We start from the raw sequence: 20,026 nt of genomic DNA, 5'->3' as shown, positions 1-20,026 counted from the left end.
CTGCCATGTGCAGCTTGGGCCAGGGATGCTCCAGGGATGCAGCTCCAGGGATGGAGCATCTCACCTGCTCTGTGCAGCTTGGGCCAGGGATGCTCCAGGGATGCAGCTCCAGGGATGGAGCATCTCACCTGCTCTGTGCAGCTTGGGCCAGGGTTTCACCACTCCCAGTCTCTAAAATCTCTTCCTTCTCCCTAGTCTAAATCTCCCCCTTTTAGCCCAAAGCCAGGACCACGATCATTCCCTAGCTTCCACCTCCGCCCCCACCCGGGAAGGCACCGGCCCCGCTCGGCCGCGGTAGGAACCATTGTGCGGCGGAACCTGTGTGCCGGCGGCCGCGGGGCGCGGGGGACGGCAGCGGGGCGGGGGACGGCAGCGGCGCGGCGGGAGGAGGCCGCGGGCGCCATGGCGGCGGGCGGGGGCCGGCGGGAGCGGGGCTCGGCCGTGCTGGAGCTGCCCCGCACGCCGCGGCTGGTGTGCGTGGAGTACCCGGGGCTGGTGCGGGACGTGGGGGCCGTGCTGCAGACGCTGGGAGGAGAGCAGGGGGTGTCGCGGGTAAGCCGGGCCGCGGGGCCGGGAGGGGGTGGAAGGTTCGCAGGCCCTGCGGGCGTGGGGCGCGGAGCCCAGGCCTGGGGGCAGCTGGAGCCAGGGAACCCCAACCCCGGGCCGCGCTGATCAGGCCCAGCATGGCCTCACGCAGAGCCCAGGCTCGCCCGGGCCGCTCTCCGCCGGCGGGGGGCAGGGGGGGTCGGGCAGGCTGCGAGCGGCTGCTCGGCCCCGCGGTGCGCTGCTGGCTTTGGCGAGAGGGATTCGTGTCCCTGCGGCAGAGAGATGGAGCCCAGGGGAGAAGGGTTGTGCCGGAGCCAGGCTAATGGAGGAGCTGTGAGGGCAGGCTACAAGAGCTCTCCTAGCAAACCAAACAGCAGCAGAGGAGAAGGGAGGGGATCCTGCCCCTTGGCTCTGCTCTCCTCACACCCCACCTGCAGTCCTGGGTGCAGCTCTGCAGCCCCCAGCACAAGCAGGACATGGAAGTGTTGGAGCCAGCGCAGAGGAGGCCACCAAGATGCTGAGAGGGCTGCAGCAGCTCTGCTCTGAGCACAGGCTGAGAGAGTTGGGGCTGTGCAGGCTGGAGAAGAGAAGGCTTGGAGGAGACCTTGGAGTGGCCTTGCAGGGTCTGAAAGGGGCTAGAGGAAGGTTGGGAAGGGACTATTGGGGAGGAATGGGTTTGAAGTGGCAGAGAGGAGATTGAAAGTGGATGTTAGGAAGAAGTTGTTTGCAGTGAGAGTGGCAAGACACTGGCACAGGTTGAGGGTGGTGAGACACTGACACAGGTTGCCCAGGGAGGTTGTGGAGCACAGAAGCACCCAACGTGATCAAAGATCATGTTGGGTGCTTCTGTGCTCCACAACCTCCCTGCAGGTGTTCAGGACCAGGTTGGATGAGTCCTTGAGCAGCCTGTTCTAGTGGAAGGGGTTGGAAGTGGCTGATCTTTGGGGTCCCTTCCAACCTAAACCTTTCTAATGGAGATTCTGCTGCCCTTTGCTGACAGATCTATGCAGACCCTGCCAAAAGGCTGGAGCTGTATTTTCGCCCCAAGGACCCTTACTGCCATCCTGTCTGTGCCAATCGCTTCCCCACCTCCACCATGCTGCTCAAGGTGAGGAGGAGGACAAAGAAGAAGCAGCAGCAGCAGCAGCAGGGCACTGAAGAACAAATCCAGCCACAAGTTGAGTTTGAAATGGAAATTCTTGGGATTGTCACTACTGTTTACAAATTTCAAGGTAATGTTTGGCTTGCTGCCCACGTGGCTCAAAGATGAGCCCTGTCTGCTGGGACTGGGAAGGGGACTGGAAGGGCAGAGAGGGAGCTGGGGGTGCTGGGAGAGAGGAGCTGAAGAGGAGGTAGCAGTGCCCAGGTGGGCAGCAGAGCCAATGGCATCCTGGGCTGGCTCAGGAGCAGTGTGGGCAGCAGGACAAGGGAGGTTCTTCTGCCCCTGTGCTCAGCACTGCTCAGGCCACCCCTTGAGTGCTGTGTCCAGTTCTGGGCTCCACAATTCAAGAGAGATGTTGCAGTACTGGAAGGTGTCCACAGGAGGGCGACAAAGCTGAGGAGGGGCCTGGAGCAGAGCCCTGTGAGGAGAGGCTGAGGGAGCTGGGGGGGTGCAGCCTGCAGCAGAGGAGGCTCAGGGCAGAGCTCATTGCTGCCTGCAGCTGCCTGCAGGGAGGCTGTAGCCAGGTGGGGTTGGCTCTGCTGCCAGGCAGCCAGGGACAGAACAAGGGCAGAGAGGCTCAAGTTGTGCCAGGGCAGGTCTAAGCTGGATGTTAGGAGGAAGTTGTTGTCAGAGAGAGTGATTGGCATTGGAATGGGCTGCCCAGGGAGTCTCTGTGGCTGGAGGTGTTGAAGCCAAGCCTGGCTGGGGGGCACTTAGTGCCATGATCTGGTTGCTTGGCCAGGGCTGGGTGCTAGGTTGGGCTGGATGAGCTTGGACCTCTCTTTCAGCCTGGCTGATTCTATGCTTCTATGACAATCAAGTCTCTTTGCTGTATAAACCTTTGCATAACCTTCTCAGGCTCCTACCCCTGCATGCTGAGTGCTGCTGTCCTCACCATGCACTGCACAATGATTTGGCTTCTGTTTCTCACAGGAATGTCTGATTTCCAGTACCTGGCGATGCACTCTGGTCCTGATGGCAAACAAACCTCCATGTATGACAAAGTCCTAATGCTCAAACCAGAGAAGGAAGAGTTCTTCAACAGAGAACTACCTCTCTACATCCCCCCACCCATATTCTCACGTCTGGACACTCCTGTTGACTATTTCTATCGGCCAGATATCCAACACAGGTCAGTGCCACATCTCTCTAGCTGCTGAGCAGCTCTGGCTTCTGGAATGGATTAGCAGGGAAACATTTTTTTGTTTGCTATATACTTCTAGCAGAGAAGTCTTCCAGTTAACATTTCCATCACTTAAAGGTGCCTCCAAACCATTCTGACTTCAGCATTATAGGATCTGATCTCTCAAAGCATCAACGCAGCACTAAATGCATTCTCCAAGCATTTCACCTTCTGGACTTGGCACAACAGAGGCAGGCACACTTGAGGAAAACTGAACTCCACTTGAGGGCTCTGAATCATAGAATCAGTCAGGGTTGGAAGGGACCACAAGGAGCAGCCAGTTCCAACCCCTCTGCCATGCCCAGGGACACCTCACACTAGAGCAGGCTGCACACAGCCTCAGCCAGCCTGGCCTTAAACACCTCCAGGGATGAGGCTAACAACACCTCCCTGGGCAACCCCTTCCAGGCTCTCACCACCCTCTTGCTGAAGAAAGTCTTCCTAACATCCAGGCTGACTCTCCCCATTTCCAGCTTTGTTCCACGCCCCCCAGTCCTGTCACTCCCTGACAGCCTAAAAAGTCCCTCCCCAGATTTCTGGTAGCCTCCTTAAGATACTGAAAGGTCACAGTAAGGTCCACTTGGAGCCTTCTCCTCTCCAGCCTGCACAGCCATTCTCTATGCATTTCACTTCCTGCTCTGTTCTGTCCCTCCTGATTTGGCACAACAGAAGCAGGCACACTTGAGAAAACCTGAAGTCCACTTGAGGTGTTGCCAGGTGTGAGGAGCTGAGGTGTGGAGGAGGTGGCTGCCTCCCCCAGCACGCTGCGTGCAGGGTGGGACACAGTGAGCCCAGCTCTGTGCCTGCTGCTGTGGGCTGGAGCTGAGGGGAGAGTGTGCAGGAGTGGATGCCAAATGTCCCTGTGACCATGCTTGCCAGACCTGTTCCTTCTGGAAAAACCAAGCAGGGACCAAGCAGAGTCTCAGATCTCCCTCAGAAACATCTGTCCTTGTCCTTCACTGGCACGTTAAACAAAACACAGATTCCTGGTAGCTGCATTGCCCCCGCCCCGAGCTGCAGTCACTACAGCAGAGTCCCCTCCCTCCCCAGTGCTGGAGCACAAAGTTCATTTTCACTCCTTCCAGTGAAGTCCTCTGGTTCTTGTGTGCCACAGGCAGGAGGTAAAGCAGCTCCTTTCCCTCTTCCCTAGGGAGGGCTACCACAACCCCCAGGTGTCTGGGGAGAACCTGATCGGGCTGAGCAGGGCCCGGCGCCCACACAACGCTATCTTTGTGAACTTTGATGATGAAGAAATCCCAGCTAAACCCCTGGATGCTGCTGTGCAGACCTGGAAGAAGGTCTGCACCAACCCTGTGGATAAAAAGGTGGAGGAAGAGCTGAGAAAGGTATGTACCTCAGCCCTGAGCTGGCCACTACACCGCCGTGTGCTCCGCAGGGCAAAGCTGCCTGCAGCCACTTGGCTCCCCTAAACCCCCTGGGGATTGTGACTCGTGCAGCAAGTGTCATTGGATGCCACTGCCATCCCTGTGCAAGTCAGGAGCTGAACCTTTCCTTGCAGCCAGCTCACATTAAGTTCCTTTTTGGGCCATGAGCCTTTAAGTTCCTTTTTGGGCCATAACTTCTCAGACGCCCACTCTAATAGATCACACGAAGGGCCAAAAGCCCTGGTCCAGAAGCCAGCCCCCGTGGGAAGCTGCCCTGCCATTGCTAACTCACTTCTCACTTTCTGTGCTCTTTTAGCTCTTTGAAGTCCGTCCTGTCTGGTCTAGGAATGCAGTGAAAGCCAATATCAGTGTCCACCCAGACAAGCTGAAGCTTCTGCTGCCGTATTTGGCCTTTTACATGGTGAGTTTGACCCTTGTGCCTGTCTGAGGCTGCAGGAGAGCATCAGCTGGGTTGGGCTCCCCAGTTCAAGAAAGATAGGGATCTACTGCAGGGGGTCCAGTGAAGAATCATAGAATCAAGCAGGTTGGAAGAGACCTCCAAGATCATCCAGTCCAACCTATCACCCAGCCCCATCCAGTCAACTAGACCATGGCACTAAGTGCCTCATCCAGTCTTTTCTTGAAGACCTTCAGGGACGATGCCTCCACCACCTCCCTGGGCAGCCCATTCCAATGGGAAATCACTCTCTGTGAAGAACTTCCTCCTAAAAGAGCTACAAGGATGATTAAGGGACTTAAACTATCACTGCTGTGATGAAAAGCTGAGAGCCCTGGGGCTGTTTAGCCTGGGGAAAAGAAGCCTGAGAGGAAATCTGCTCAATGTCTATAAATATCTGAGGGGTGGGTGTCAAGAGGAAGCAGCCAGGCTCTGCCAGTGGTAGGGCAAGGAGCAATGGATAGAAGCTGGAATCCAGCAGGTTCCACCTCAATGTGAGGAGAAGCTTCTTTGCTGTGAGGGTGATGGAGGCCTGGAGCAGGCTGCCCAGAGAGGTTGTGGAGTCTCCTTCTCTAGACACTTCCAAATCCAGCCTGGATTCCTGTGTGGCCTGCCCTGTGTGATCGTGCTCTGGCAAGGGGGGTTGGGCCCAATGATCTCTGGACATCCCTTCCAACCCAAACCATTCTATGGTTCCTGGTCCTGCCACTAAGAACCTAAGCTTAGGGTTGTGTAAAGAGAAAAAGGGAAGAAGAACTTTGCTTTTGAAGCCATGGAGGCTTCAGTAACTGTTTACTCCAGGGGTTCTAACCATGAGTTCAGTCAGGCACTCCCATCAGCTGTCCATCTGGAAGCAGAGACCTTTCCTTGTGTGTCAGTTTGTAAAAGCACACAAATATTTGTGCTTTGTTGCACTCACTGCCCGAGTTTGAGGTTATAAAAACATGGGGGGGGGTGAAAAAGCATGGAAAGAGCTGCTGAAAGAAATCATCTTTGGGCAACAAGGGGAAGCATTGGAATCACCTAGGAACTGAAGAACCTCTGCAAGGGGAAGCATTGGAATTACCTAGGAACTGAAGAACCTCTGCAGCACTTCTGGGCTTTTGTAACCATCTTCCCTCTTGTGTTTATGCAGTTAACAGGTCCCTGGAGAAGCCTGTGGGTTAGGTTTGGCTATGACCCCAGGAAACACCCTGAAGCAAAGATTTACCAAGTTCTGGACTTCAGAATTCGCTGTGGAATGAAATATGGTAAAAGGGCCCAAGCCACAGAGATGCTCTCTCTGCTTGCTGGTTAAGCCTGGCAGTGCTTCTCTTCTTACTTGTTTTGCCAACTCTTGGCCTGGGGAAGGTGACACTTTCTAAGTTCACTGCTTGCTGTGGTTCTCCCTTAGTGCTTTGTGTCGTAGTGTGCAGCCTTTCCTCATTTGGCACATTCCACCCTGCTGGGGAGCTGCCTGACTTCCCTCCTCTGTGTCTTCAAAGCCCACGTGGATGGAAACCACCTTCCCTCTTGCTCAGGGCAGACCCTGAGTAGTAGCCTCTGTTCCTTGCATGGAGGCTTTTCCTCAAGAGCTTCAACATCCCTTCCTGATGTTAGGTCTCAGACCTTGAGACACCAAGGAACAGGACTCCTTTGCTCTGATCTTGCTGAGGGAAAGGACTTTCTGAGCTCATTTAATATCTTAATGACAGAGCTGCAGCCTCAGTACCATCAGATCACATCTCCCTCTTGCCAAATTCCAGGGGTTTGTTGGTCTGATACTTCTCCTCTCTCCATCCTTGCCAAAGGAGCTCAGTAACAACCCTCAGCTCAGCAGTGGTTTTCCTTTTCCACCTCTAGGTTATGCCCCTAACGATATGCCTGTGAAAGCAAAGCGCAGCACCTACAACTACAGCCTGCCCATCACTGTCAAGAAGCAAGGTATGAAACACAGACCAGCAGAAGGGCTGTGGAAAGGTCTTCTGTGTTCCAGCTCAGCCAAAGTTGGTTAGAATATGGTGGTAGAAGTCTCTGTTGGGAGGTGCTGTGAGGTGAGGGTTGCTCTCTTCCCACTGGTAGCAAGAGGAAATGGTCTCAGGGTGTACCAGGGGAGGTTTATCTTGGACATGAGAAGAAAATTCTTCACTGAAAGGGTTCTCAAAGACTGGCACAGGCTGCCCACAGAGGTGGTCAAATCCCCATCCCTGGTGGTGTTGGAAAGAGGCAAAGGTATGGTGCTGAGGAGCATGGTTTAGGCCCAGACATGGTAGAGTTAGGGAATGGTTGGGCTCAGTGATCTTAGAGGTCTTTTCTAACCCAGATGATCCTGGTGTATGTCTGGCTGAACCACAGCTGCTACTAGCAGGCAGTGTGCAAGCAACACTGGGAGCTCAGCACTCACTTCAGGGATGGTGCAGAGTAAGGGAAGAGTTGTTTTCTTTGTCAAGGGAGAGTAGAAAAGATTAAAGAGACAGAAAAATGGAGACAAAGCCTCCAGACTCACCTCTTCTCCTCTGCTCTGCCAGGGAACCTCTGAAGGAGCACCACATGCTCAGTTTTGGTTGCTTTGGGCTTTGCTGACCAGCTGCCCCTAGTTTAGGTCCTGCCCTGGCGTAAACTGTAGCAGCTGCTTTAGTAGCCCCTCCCCAGCTGGGAAAGGCAATCAGGGAAAGAGAGGAGCCCCAAGGGGTGAAATGAGAATAGCTTTAATGAAGCAGCAAACCAAAGATTAATCCTGATGGAAACTCAAAGTGTTTGAAGTTGTACTCAGCCCAGAGAATGGTTGGTGGGCACAATAAGCAGGAAAGCAGCCTTCAGGAACAGACTGATGAGCAAACCCCTCCAAGGATGGGAGAAGAAGGAAGGCATGGAGAGGAGTGAGATATGGGAGAAGCAGGAGCAGCCCTCATCCTTAGCACACTTCCCCTTCTATACTGAGCATGATGCTGATGGCATGGGGCACACCAGCAGCCAGCTCAGGGCAGCTGCTCAGGCTTTTGCCCCCTCTTAGCTAGCTCAGTGCTGATGATCTGCAGACCAGGGCTAGCCTGGAATTCTCTCCTAGCCAAACCAGGATAGCAGCACAGTGGAAGGGAGGAAATTCTGCCCCTTTGCTCTGCTCTCCTCAGACCCCACTTGCAGTCCTGGGTGCAGTTCTGCAGCCCCCAGCACAAGCAGGACATGGAAGTGTTGGAGCCAGTCCAGAGGAGGCCACCAAGATGCTGAGAGGGCTGCAGCAGCTCTGCTCTGAGCACAAGCTGAGAGAGTTGGGGCTGTGCAGGCTGGAGAAGAGAAGGCTTGGAGGAGACCTTGGAGTGGCCTTGCAGGATCTGAAAGGGGCTACAGGAAGGTTGGGGAGGGACTATTGACAAGGTCTGGGAATGAGAGGAGGAGGAGGAATGGTTTTGAACTGGCAGAGGGGAGATTGAACCTGGATGCTGGGAAAGGGTTCTTTGCAGTGAGGGTGGTGAGACACTGGCACAGGTTGCCCAGGGAGGTTGTGGAGCACAGAAGCACAGAATGTGATCAAAGATTGGGAGGTGCTCCACAACCTCCCTGCAGGTGTTCAGGACCAGGTTGGATGAGGCCTTGAGCAGCCTGCTCTAGTGGGAGATGTCCCTGCCTATGGCAAGGGTTTGGAACTGGCTGAACTTTGAGGTCCCTTCCAACCTAGACCATGCTCTGATTCTAAGAGCCCTCACTGGGACTCCCTTTGTGTCTTTCAGTGAGCCACACAGTCAGCGTGCACGACCTGAAGCAGGGGCTGGGCATGGCTGCCGCAGCCGGGGCAAAGAAGGCTGCCTCCAGCAGGTACAAACTGAAGGTGAGCATCCCTCTCTTTCACCAAAAAAGATACCTGACTGAAAAAGTGGGGGGGTTTCTCTTTAGTCAGTCATTAAGGGGAGGCTTGTGGGTGAGCTGATGTCCTCAGGTGTGCCTGGGAAGCTGCTGCTTGTCCACATCGCTGCTGTGCACCAAATGTGTTCCTTCCATGCCACAAGGGATTGTTAATCTCGGCCCTAACCTTAGAGGTGCTGAGGGTTTTGTTTCCCTCTGAGGGGACTGGCATCACTGCACCCCTCTAATGAAGTCTAAATTAAAAGAGAAAGATTTAGAATAGAGAAAGGAGGCATTTTTTTTTTCACTGAGAGTGATGAGACCATGGCCCAGGTTGCTCAGGGAGGTGGGGAAATGTCCCATCCCTGGAACCATTCCAGGTCAGGTTGTCTGGGGCCCTGAGCAACCTGCTGTAGTTGGAGATTTCCCTGCTGACTGCAGGAGGGATGGATTGGATGAACTTCAAAAGGACCTTTCCCACCCAAATCCGTCTGCATTTCTCTGCTGACAGGAACTTTATTGGCAGTGAAGTGCAAAAAGCCCTGAGGTGCTTATCAGGACATCCTGCAAAACCCAGCAGGGCACAGCAAATAAGCAGGAGTCTGAATTCTTCAGCTGTTGCTGGAATGGAAGCTGTGCTGCTCTGTTATGCAGTAACAGGCTGCAGGCAGCTACATTTGGGCAAGGCTGAGGTCTCTGAGTCCAGAGGAGGCCACAAAGGTTATCCAAGGACTGGAGCAGCTCTGCTGTGAGCACAGGCTGAGAGTTGGGGGTGTGCAGCCTGGAGAGGAGAAGGCTCCAGGGGCACCTCAGAGCTGCTGCCAGTGCCTGAAGGGATCCTGCAGGAAGGCTGCAGAGAGACTTTTGCTGAGGGTGTCCAGAGACAGGCCAAGGGGGAATGGTTTGGAGCTGAGGAGAGAGCTCTCCAGTCTGAGGGTGGTGAGAATCTGGCAGAGGCTGCCCAGGGAGGCTGTGGCTGCCTCCTGGCTGAGGGTGTTCAAGGCCAGGTTGAATAAGGCCTTGAGCAGCTGGGTCTGGCTGAGAGGTGTCCCTGCCTGTGGTGAGGAGATTGGAGCAGCTGATCCAGCCGGAGCCGTTCTGTGTTTCTGTGCAGTTATGTTGCCCTCATTCAGCTTTATCCTTTGCCACGTGAACACCCACACCCTGGAACTGCTCAGTGTTGGAAGTGCCTTGAACCAGTACTTGGCTGAAGTACTTCTCAGTTATGCCAGAGCTGAGGTGCTCATGATTCCTTCCCTGCTTCCCTCCCCTCAGGAATCCATCTACATTTTCCGGGAAGGAGCCTTGCCCCCTTACCGCCAGATGTTCTACCAGCTGTGTGACCTCAGCGTGGACAGGTACTGCCCTCTGCCAGCCGAGGCTGCTGTCAGACTCCAAAGCCTGGGCCTTCTTTATATCCAGGCCATTCCCCTCTCTCTCCTTCACCAGAAATTTAACAGCTTCTTCCCCTTGCAACTACAAAGACATTGAGGTGCAGAAGGGCAGCAAAGCTGCTGAGGGGCCTGGAGAACAGGGCTGGGGAGGTTGTCTTGGTTCTAATTTAAGCTTCCCAGAGATTCTCAAAACTCAGGTAGGGTGTCCCTGCCCATGGCAGGGGGGGGTTGGAACTAGATGATCCTTGTGGTCCCTTCCAACCCTGACTGATTCCATGAAAACCTAACATAACAACACAATAATAAGACACCTTCCCCTCTTCCCACCTTTGGAAAGACAGGAACTAGATGTAGAGTGAAAAGGGGTAAAACACCCAAAGACCAGTCTGGCTTCCATTGGGAAGGTAGAAGAAAAGCTTTAACCATAAATAAAAGATTTTAAGGTAGGGGAGGTAGAAACAGGTATAGGGAAGGGAAACAAGGTACAAATAGAACCAGATTGATAGCAGTAGGTGGAGGGAGATTGAGGAAGGGGTTTTGTCCCACCACCTGGTAGGGTGGCCAGGTGGGAAAAACAGGAGCAGCAGGAGCAAGGCTGCTGCTGGCAGGGAGGGCAAAGAAAAAGAGAAACCGAAGTTCCTCTGTTTTTATAGGGGGTCTAGACAGAAAGTGGGAGTGGGCTAAGCACTGCACCTGGAGTCAGGTTCAGACCACCCCCAGGGAGGAGTCAGGAGGACCTGGGGTCGGGTTCAGACCACCTCCAGGAGGGTTAACCCTTTACAGGAGGAACAGCTGAGGGTGTTTAGTGCGGAGGAGGCTGAGGAGAGACCTCATTGTTCTCTGCAGCTCCCTGAAAGGAGGTTGAAGTCGGGAGCGTAGGTCTTACTCCTCCTGTCATTACCAGGTCATATCAATAGTCCCTCCCCAGCCCTCCTGGAGCTCCCTTCAGATCCTGCTAGGCCACTCCAAGCTCTCCTGGAAGCCTTCTCTTCTCCAGCCTGCACAGCCCCAACTCTCTCAGCCTGTCCTCACAGCAGAGCTGCTGCAGCCCTCTCAGCATCTTGGTGGCCTCCTCCAAACTGGCTCAAACACTTCCATGTCCTGCTTGTGTTGGGGGCTCCAGAGCTGCCCCCAGGACTGCAGGTGGGGTGTGAGGAGAGCAGAGCCAAGGGGCAGAATCCCCTCCCTTGCCCTGTGCCCACACTGCTCTTGCTGCAGCCCAGCACAGGGTTGTGTCTGGGCTGCACTCAACACTGCAGGCTCCTGTGGAGCTTTTCATCAGCCCAGACCTCAAGGTCCTGTTCCTCAGGGCTGCTGTCAGCCATTCCCCACCCAGCCTGGAGCTGTGCTTGGGCTTGCACCCACCCAGGTGTATGACCTGCCCTCTCTGCTGCTCTCTCAGCCTACAGAAGATCATCCACCGGAATGACGGCGCCGAGGCGGAGTGCACGGAGCGGGACGGCTGGTGCCTGCCCAAGACCAGCGACGAGCTGCGGGACACCATGTCCCTGATGATAAAGCAGATCATCAGATCCACCAGGCCTGGTAAGGATGCAGCTCAGCATCAACAGCTACCTTACCTGATGGTGTTGAGCCCTCCTGGGCTAAGGCCGTCCCAGCAGCCAGAGAATCATAGAATGGTTTAGGTTGGAAGGGACCTCAAAGTTCAGCCAGGGACACCTCCAACTGGAACAGGTTGCTTAAGGCCTCATTCAGCCTGGTCCTGGACACTTCCAGGGAGGCTGTGGAGCACAGAATCACAGAATGCCTCCCTGGGCAACCTGTGCCAGTGTCTCCCCACACTCACTGTCAAGAATTTCATCCTAAACTCCAATCTAAATCTGTCCTCCTCCAGTTTCAATCCATTCCCTCTTGTCCTATCACTACAAGCCCTTGCAAAAAGTCTCTTCCCAGTGTTCCTGTAGGCTCCCTTTTGGAGGTATTCAGGTACTATTTACCTCCTCCTTTGTGCTACACCTGTCATAGCTCCTGACAGTGTGGGAGCAGCTGAAGCTGTTCTGCAGCAGGAATTTGGGTTGGGATTAGAAAGGGCTGGGAGTGAAGGTGTTTTGGTTCATCTGCCCAGTATCACAACCTTCAGCTCTTAAATGGCTTTGCCCAGTGAGAATCAAGACTTTAATTCTTCCTGATGGATCTGTTTGGAACATTTTAGTACTTAATCATATCATTAATTGACCAAGAAGTGAGGAAATAATTTTTGTGTGCTGCTGGACCAGAGCAGTGTCCCAAAATGCTGGGTCAGAATTGGCTAGGAGAGGAGGCAGAGCACTGCACATCTGCTCTGCTGCTCTCCTGAAGTGTGAGAGACTGCTTTGGGCTTGCTCAAACTCTATTAGATGTGCAGCATCAGCTCTGCCCCTCTGGCTGCTGCCTTCCTCTCACCTGGGTTACGAACTCTGCTACAAATGCCCCCAGGTTCCACTGAGAGATGCATCAAAGACTTTTCTTTCTCCCCAATTTAGCTCTTTTCTCAAATCCAACAAGCAGTGAAGATGGCAAAGAGCAGCTGGCATACGAATCTGGAGATGATGAGGATGATGAAGAGGAGGAGGAGGAGGAAGAGGACTTCAAGCCTTCTGATGGGAGTGAAAATGAAATGGAGACAGAGATTCTGGACTACGTGTGAACCCTGTGAGCAGCCTGGCTGCTGCTGAACAGATTCATCCCTGCTCTTGTTCCCTGAGAGCTGAGGGTTCAGGTGCCCAGGGTGTGGGAAAGCAGACCCCACACTAAGATGACAACAATCTCTCTGCACTGCTGCCAGGCATCAGTCCTGATGGTAAGGAGCCACTGCCTACATCACTGCTGGCTAAAAGCCCTCCAGCAACCTCAACCAGCTCCCAGGATCATGCCCAGAATCCAAACCAACTGCTGATCATTGAATCAACCAGGTTGGAAGAGTCCTCCAAGCTCATCCAGTCCAACCTAGCACCCAGCCCTGGCCAATCAACCAGACCATGACACTAAGTGCCCCAGCCAGGCTTTGCTTGAACAGAAGCACCAGAAAAGATGAGAAGTTGCCCTGGCAACACACCAGGAAAGAGAAGCTGCCTTCCCAAATCTCTCCATGGGTAGGAAACGCAGCTTGGCTGCCCTCAGCTCCCCTCTTTCTCCAGGAACGTGCTAGCATTTTGGGGAAGGAGGCCAGGACAAGCCCTGCCTTGGGGCAGGGGCATTTGAGCATCAGTATTTTATTGCAAAGACTACTTACAGTGCTGTGTACAAGTCACACCGGGCAGTGTGCTCCTTCATTGAAGTGGTACAAAATACATATGGTACAGCCAGGCCCTCCAGCCACACTGGTGGGAGGGCAGGGCAGGGCGGCAGCAGGGGCCAGCGTGGCCCCCAGGTGAGCAGGTGCAGAGCAAAGGTAAGACCCAGGATGCTGGTACCTGAGGGCTGGCCTTTGGGCAGGGTGGGAGGCAGGAGGCTGCCCCTGCGTCAGGGAGCCAGGGGCTCCCATCATGTGCAGCAATGGGGACACGGGGCTGGGAGAGCTCAGTGCCAGCCACGCTCACACCCAAGCAGCCTCTTCCCCACCTGATGCCAGGGGTCTGCAGCCCAGCCCACTTGAGCGTGGCCCTGCAGCCTTGCTGCATCCCCAGGCCCCTCTCCTGAGGCTGGGGAAGGTGCTGAACCTGCCCGGCAGCACGGGCAGATGGGAAGAAGGGCTGGAAGGAAGTGCTTAAAAAAGAGAGAGCAAGCCAGGAGCAAAGAAGAAAACGAGGTCCCCCTTCAGTTAGTGTTTCCTACAACGATTAAAAGGAGCATCTCTGCCCCTGCTTGAGCAACGAGTGGTAGAGAAACAAGGGAGGGGGTGGCGAGAGCAACAGAGCGCCGCTGCCAACGTCCCTCCCAGCAGCCTTAAGTAAGCAGGGTGGGGAGAGGAGGGCTGCAGGGCAGGGGGGAGGCTGGATTAGTAAAATGTACAAGTTCTTCTATTTACAACCAATAAATATTGAAAAGGGGGGGGGGGGGGGGGGGGAAATCAGTAAACTTCGTTTTATACAAAAAAAAAGAGAAAGTCTCATTGCTGCTGCTCCCACGGTCAGTGTTGGAAGGTCCTGGTAAAGCCCAAGGTGAGTGGCACTTTCTGAGGGTCAGGTGGTGGTGGGAGCTGGGAGCACCCTGAGCTCTCCTCCACCAGACCCCAAGGTCTCTTATTTACACAAGTTTAGGACAGAAATTTGCTCTCCTCCTCCTCGCTAGGCTGGCAGCACTGGGGGCACGGCACACAGCTTCCCCCCTCCCCGACGGCAGGAGAGAGAGAGAGAGACGCTGGCGTTGGATCTTTGGTGCAGGTTTGAACGTGGCCATCCCAATCCAGCTGGAGGATGGGGCAGAGGAAGTGAGACCACGCAGGCTTCCAGTTGAGGCACCCGCTCCAGCCCGGGGCTCCCCGAGCAGGGCTCCATCCTTTCCAGCTCACCTCCCAGCCTGGGGGCGTCGACAGCGTCTCCCAAGGGCAGGACAGGCGGAGACGGGCGGCGGTGGCAGTGCCACTTAGCCCGGCCAGGAAGGACGCGGAGGTAACGCCGGGAAAGCCAGGGAGGAGAGCACCACATTGCGTGGGGAGGGCTTTGCAGCCCTGGGGTGCTGGCTCATGCTCTGCTCCTCGCAAAGGGCCCCTTTGCCAGCTCCCCCGGCTGGCTCGGGCACAAGGCACCTACGGCAGAGGCAGGCTGCAGCTCGGGGCTGGCTGGGCTGAGCGTCGCAGGGCGGCAGAGGGGTTACAAAAGGATAAAAGGGGAGAGGAGAGACACAGCCTCTGCCTCCCTCTGCTGCCTTCCTGCGTACAAAAAACACCTGATAGAAAGGGCGTGCACAGAGAGAGGTGCTGGCTGGCACCGGCTGCCGTCACGCCCCAGTGCTGGAGCTGGCTCCTCTCCCTGTGCCAGGCACCACCCGGCCCGGCCACAGCCAAGCCCGGAGCAGCCTGCCCCCCAAGGCCCCGTCGGTGATGGGTGGCAGTGGGGCTGAGGCTAGAAGATGCCTTTGGCGATCTTCAGGCCTTTCTGCTTCATCCTGGGCAAGGTGGAGCTGGAGCCATGCTTGATCTTCACCCCCTTGGCGAAGCCGCGCTTCTTGAGCACGAAGTCGTAGTTGGCAGCGGAGTTCATGGCGTAGAAGACGTTGGCATTGTCAGGGATCTTCAGCTCTGGAATTGACCAAGGGTGAGGGTCAAAACGGGGCCCAGACGGGGGCTGAGAGCTGTCCCCAAGCCGCTGGGATCCGTCTTGCTGTCGCCTCCCAGCCCAGCTCCACCTTGGTGCTGCCCAGGCTGCAGGGCTGCATGGGCAGGCAGGGATGGAGCCCCAAGAGAGCCTCCCCAAGCCCCCAGCACAAACCTCTCTCCTCTGAGATGATCTGGACAAGTTCATAGTCCTCAGGCCGATCCCCATCCAAGTTGTGTTTGGCCATGGCCTTGCGAATGACGACTGGGGTCTTATCCTGGCTGGTCACCTGTGGGTGCAGAGTGTTGGTAACCTGGGGCTGCACAGCTCCACAGAGCCTCCCACCAACACCCCCCCACAGCAGACCCTGCCCACATCTGAGCAGGATGAGCCACTGCTCGCTGTGGTGTCACAGAATCATAATGCTGCTTGGGTTGGGAAAGACCTCCAAGATCATCCAGTCCAACCCTCAACCCACCACCATCCTGGCCACTAAACCCTCTCCCCAAGTGCCATGGCCACAGGTTTCTTCAACAGCTCCAGGGATGGGGACTCCACCACCATCCTGGGCAGCCCCTGCCAATCCCTGACCACTCTTGCAGCAAAGCAATGATTCCTGACCTCCAATTTAACCCTCCCCTGGCACAACTTGAGGCCACTTCCTCTCCTGTAATCACCTGATAGCAGGGAGAAGAGGCCAACCCTCATCTCATTTCAACCTCCTCTCAGGTTGCTGTAGAGAGCAATGAGGTCTTCTCCCCTCAGCCTCCTCCTCTCCACACTGAACACCCCCAGGTCCCTCGCAGAACCACGCAAACATGCAGGTGGGCAAAGGCCCTCAGGAGCACCAAGTCCAACCTACAGCCCTACTCTGCAAGATTCACCTTAAACCATCTCCCTAAGCACCACATCCACACTACCCTGAAACACAGCCAGGGTGGATGACTCCAGCACCTCCCTGGGCAGCTCGTTCCAATCCCTGACCACTCTCTTTCCTGATGTCTGATCTAAACCTGCTCAGCCTCAGCTTGAGGCCATTCCCCCTTCTTCTGCCTCCAGCTACCTGTGAGCAGAGCCCAGCAGCAGCCTCTCCACCACATCCCTTTGGGTAGTTGTAGACAGCAATGAGGTCTGCCCTCAGTCTCCTCCTTTTCAGACTTTCCCCTCAGCTGCTCCTCCCCAGCCCTGCCCTCCAGACCCCTCACCAAGCTTTGCTCTCACCGCCAGAGGTGGCCTCTTACTAACCAAGATGCTCTTGTACATGTTGCCGTTGTCCACGGCCAGGCTGACACGGATGATGCAACAGTCGTCGACCTGCTGGTTGTAGAGGGGGAGCGAGAGGGAGGAGTAGCTGGAGATGCCGGAGACCGAGCGCTTGTGGGTGCGGGAGGCTGTCACCGGCGTGGAGGAGACAGAGGAGGACGAGGCACTGCTGGAGCCCGAGCCGATGCCCGACGTGTCCAGGGAGGAAAGGGAGGTGGACTCCCAAAACTGGAGGGCAGGGAGGAGAGGGGATGCGGAGGACACAGTGGGTTTAGCTTCTCCGTCGGCCACAGACGGGGCGTACCAGCGCTGGGGGAGGGAGGCCAGAGGGGTCTCACTGACCTGTGACAACGGGGGACCGACAGGACTACAGCGGCTGGAGGCACGGGAGCCCTGCCGGGCTGCTGCACAGCGACGGCCAGGGGCGTCCCCAGCCCCGGCGGGGCAAAAGCAGCCCCCCGGGACCCCCACCCGCTCCCCCCACCCCAGCCTGCAGCTGCCTCTGGAGCCCCAGAGGCTGCCTACCTTCTTCTCCTGGCAGTCAGGGGACTCAGGGATGAAGCTGATGTTGATCTCCTCCACGTCGGAGCTGCTGGAGCCGGCAGAGGTGACGCTGACAGAGTCGGTGGCGTCCCCACTGCACAGGTACTGCCCACACTTGAGCTGGTCGAAGGACTTGGAGTGGGAGCTGCCACTGGCACAGGGCTCAGTGCTTGGCGGCTGCCGGCTGCCAGGAGAGACATGGTGGGGGTGAGAAGGGAGCAGAGCAAGGAAGCCTCTCACAGAGCCGCACAAGTGTTTGGGTTGGGAAAGACCTCTGAGATCACCGAGTCCAACCCTCGACCCAGCACCACCATGGCCACCAAACCCTCTCCCCAAGTGCCATGCCCACAGGTTTCTTGCACACCCCCAGGGATGGGGACTCCACTATCTCCCTGGGCAGCCTCTGCCAATCCCTGACCACTCCTGCAGCAAAGAAATGATTCCTGACCCCTGCCACAACCTGAGGCCGTTTCCTCTTGTTCTACCACCTGATGTTAGGGAGAAGAGCCCAAATCCCACCTCCCTCCAACCTCCTCTTAGGTTGCTGTAGAGAGCAATGAGGTCTCCCCTCAGCCTCTTCTCCACACTAACCAACCCCAGCTCCCTCAGCTGCTCCTCCCCAGCCCTGTCCTCCAGACCCTTTGCCAGCTTTGTTGCCCCTGCCTGAACACCTCAGCCTGGTCCCCTGCCATGCCCAGCTGGAGATGCCCCAGCCCAGCCCCGCTTCCAGGGAGCAGAGAGCAGCACTCACTCGCTCCACCTCTTGATGATGCCTGTGTTCTTCTTGGCCTTCAGCGTGTTGCTGGCCGACTCGGACAGCGGCTCGATCTCACACGACAGCCCGTAGCTGGGAGAGAGAGGAGAGGCTCTGAGCAGCGCGCTGGAGCCCGGCACCGCCCCGAGCGCGGCACAGGGCAGCAGCGGCTCGGCCGCCGGGGGAGGTGAGCGCTGGGCACCCTGCAGCCTGCTGGCACTCACCTCTCGGCCTCGCTGAGCCGCTCCAGGCTGTGGAACCAGTCCACGAACTGGTCCTCCTGTGTGAAGCTGTAGTTGTTGCAGGCAGACTGAAGCAGCTTGATCTGGGCGATGATTTCGAACTCCTGCAGCAAACGAGGGCCGTGAGAGCAGACCCAGCTGGCAGTGCCAGCCTCCTCCCCGCGGGCAGCACACACAGGCAGCTGCGAAGGACCAAAGTCTCCCTCCCCAAAGACACCCAACGGAAAAAGGAGAAGGATCAACCCCGAAGTGAGCAGCACAGCCTGAGCTTGTGCCATCCTCCTCCTCCCCCCACCCCAACCCTGCCGTGCTGCTGCCAGGGCAAGGCTCTCACCTTCCTTCTCTTCTCAAAGTTGATCAGCCCACCCTGCAAAAGAAGGAGCCAAACATCAGCAGGGAGCAGGCACAAAAATATCCCCCCTGTCCCTCCCTCCCTGTGCCCTGGCTCCTGCCACTGCAGTGTGAGTGTCCCTGCTGAGGGGCAGTACAGGAGTGACCCACTCCAGGGGAGACAGAGATGGAGGTGCAGGGTCAGAACTGGAGAGTGCAGTGCTGGATACAGGATACAGAGGTGCAGCATTGCATTTAGGATGCCCAGGCTGCAGTATCAGGTAAAGGATGCCCAGAGTGCAGTGGTGGGTAAAGGATGCCCAGAGTGCAGTGTCAGACAGAGGATGCCCAGAGTGCAGTGGTGGGTAAGGGATGCCCAGAGTGCAGTGTCAGACAGAGGATGCCCAGGCTGCAGTGTCGGGTAGAGGACACACGAGGGACCAGGCTCTCCATCTACCAGCCCAGGCTCTGTGGTAGCTGTGCAGAGAGGTGGAGGCTGGAGATGGAGGCTACATACATCCAGGAAATCCTTCATGGCCGTGTCCAGCATCACCAGGTCTGTGAGGAAGGTGCCAAGGTAGGGAATGGTGCCCTGCATCACGCCCTGTGGGGACAGTAAAGGACAGCCAGGGTCAGCAGAGAGCCAGGACCAGCCTGGCAGCCTCTGGGGAGGGGGCATGGGGTGGCTGTGCCAGACTCACCATCTCTCGCTGCTGCTGCTGCCGCTTCTGAGCCCTCTTTGGGTTTATCTCCAAGGTGGCAAATTTGGAGGTGCCCTCCTGGATGGTGGGGAGAGGTGGGGATCAGTGTGGGTGGCAAACTGCACTCAGAGAGGAGCTAAAATTCCACACCCCCCCACGCTTGTATTGGCACAGCTTCGTGTGTGGAGGGGAAGAGGGAGGAGGGGAAGAGGAGGAAATCAAAGCTGAGCTTTTTAATGGCTCACAGGGAGGAGAGGCTCAGTGAATGGGAACTGCTGCTCCCATTTCCAGCTCTGCATAAACAGCTCCTTCATGGGATGGACGTTTTGTTCCCTTCTGCATTTTCTGTCCTCTCACAGGCCCTCAAAACTGAGAGAGGCTCCACGGGGAAGATTATTTTTGCTGCAGCCCTTTCGTGACCCCTACAACCCCACCCAAAAATCAAGAGGCCTTTGCATGGGCTGCAAAAATGCAGCTAACCTCTGGGGAGAAGCTGCCACCCTGTGCACTGGATCCTGTCCCACTGCTTATCTCTGCTGCTCAATTGTTTTGCAAGCTCCAGGCAATGATGGGATTTTGGGTGGAGAAGCAGAAAGCTCAGCCTGGTCCAAACCCTCTGCCTGCTCCTCAAACCCAGCAAGCTGCTGTGCCTGTGCCTTCAGGTGCAGAGTCCACGAGGCCACAAAGATGATCAGAGGGCTGGAGAACCTCTGCTGTGAGGACAGGCTGAGGCAGCTGGGGCTGTTCAGCCTGGAGAAGGCTCTGGGGAGACCTTAGAGCAGCCTTCTAGTACCTGAAGGGAGCTACGGGAGAGCTGGGAAGGGACTTTTATAAGGGCTCGTGGCAGCAGGACAAGGGACAATGGTTTGAAACTAGAGCAGAGCAGATTTAGGCTGACATTAGGAAGAAATTCTTTCCAGTGAGGATGGGGCCATACTGGGACAGGTCACCCAGAGAGGCTGTGACAAACACCCCTAGTATGGGGGCAAAGCCCAGGCTGGATGAGGCTTTGAGCAGCCTGGGCTGGTGGGAGGTGCCCCTGCCCATGGCAG

General features: G+C 56.3%; 3 protein-coding genes across 8 annotated transcripts in view; 2 read left to right on the top strand and 1 right to left on the bottom strand.

The window, feature by feature from the left end:
- RPL7A (ribosomal protein L7a) overlaps positions 1-20,026 on the top strand; it is a 233,057-nt gene that overhangs the window by 77,244 nt on the left and 135,787 nt on the right. The window lies entirely within an intron of this gene.
- On the top strand, positions 403-13,196 carry GTF3C5 (general transcription factor IIIC subunit 5). The gene is made up of 11 exons (XM_064171279.1): positions 403-552; positions 1,547-1,778; positions 2,642-2,840; positions 4,042-4,237; positions 4,593-4,697; positions 5,869-5,983; positions 6,576-6,656; positions 8,441-8,538; positions 9,828-9,910; positions 11,349-11,491; positions 12,430-13,196. Exons 1-11 carry the CDS (start codon positions 403-405, stop codon positions 12,591-12,593), a joined length of 1,566 nt encoding a protein of 521 aa, XP_064027349.1. The 3' UTR covers positions 12,594-13,196.
- RALGDS (ral guanine nucleotide dissociation stimulator) overlaps positions 13,995-20,026 on the bottom strand; it is a 71,002-nt gene continuing 64,970 nt past the window's right edge. For 4 of the 6 annotated variants that reach the window (XM_064171276.1, XM_064171273.1, XM_064171277.1 and 1 more), the window contains exons 10-18: positions 18,975-19,052; positions 18,791-18,877; positions 18,278-18,310; positions 17,926-18,047; positions 17,699-17,794; positions 16,930-17,131; positions 16,387-16,746; positions 15,316-15,430; positions 13,995-15,125 (exon numbers count right to left, since the gene is read on the bottom strand). In XM_064171276.1, the coding sequence (XP_064027346.1) occupies positions 14,950-15,125; positions 15,316-15,430; positions 16,387-16,746; positions 16,930-17,131; positions 17,699-17,794; positions 17,926-18,047; positions 18,278-18,310; positions 18,791-18,877; positions 18,975-19,052 (1,269 nt within the window). In that variant the 3' untranslated portion in view covers positions 13,995-14,949. The remainder of the gene's footprint in view (positions 15,126-15,315; positions 15,431-16,386; positions 16,747-16,929; positions 17,132-17,698; positions 17,795-17,925; positions 18,048-18,277; positions 18,311-18,790; positions 18,878-18,974; positions 19,053-20,026) is intronic. The other 2 variants (XM_064171274.1, XM_064171272.1) reach the window with 2 other exon arrangements.

This window comes from Pogoniulus pusillus, chromosome 35 (assembly GCF_015220805.1).
Source record: "Pogoniulus pusillus isolate bPogPus1 chromosome 35, bPogPus1.pri, whole genome shotgun sequence".
In the NCBI taxonomy this organism is placed as follows: Eukaryota; Metazoa; Chordata; class Aves; order Piciformes; family Lybiidae; genus Pogoniulus; species Pogoniulus pusillus.
This window is presented reverse-complemented; position numbering and strand designations above follow the sequence as displayed.

Bases quoted from the DNA above. Each gene is read 5' to 3' on its own strand.
- GTF3C5 (XM_064171279.1), top strand. From the start codon at position 403: ATGGCGGCGGGCGGGGGCCGGCGGGAGCGGGGCTCGGCCGTGCTGGAG. The intron at 4,238-4,592 runs GTATGTACCTCA...GTGCTCTTTTAG, and splicing joins TGGAGGAAGAGCTGAGAAAG to CTCTTTGAAGTCCGTCCTGT. The intron at 5,984-6,575 runs GTAAAAGGGCCC...TTCCACCTCTAG, and splicing joins TCGCTGTGGAATGAAATATG to GTTATGCCCCTAACGATATG.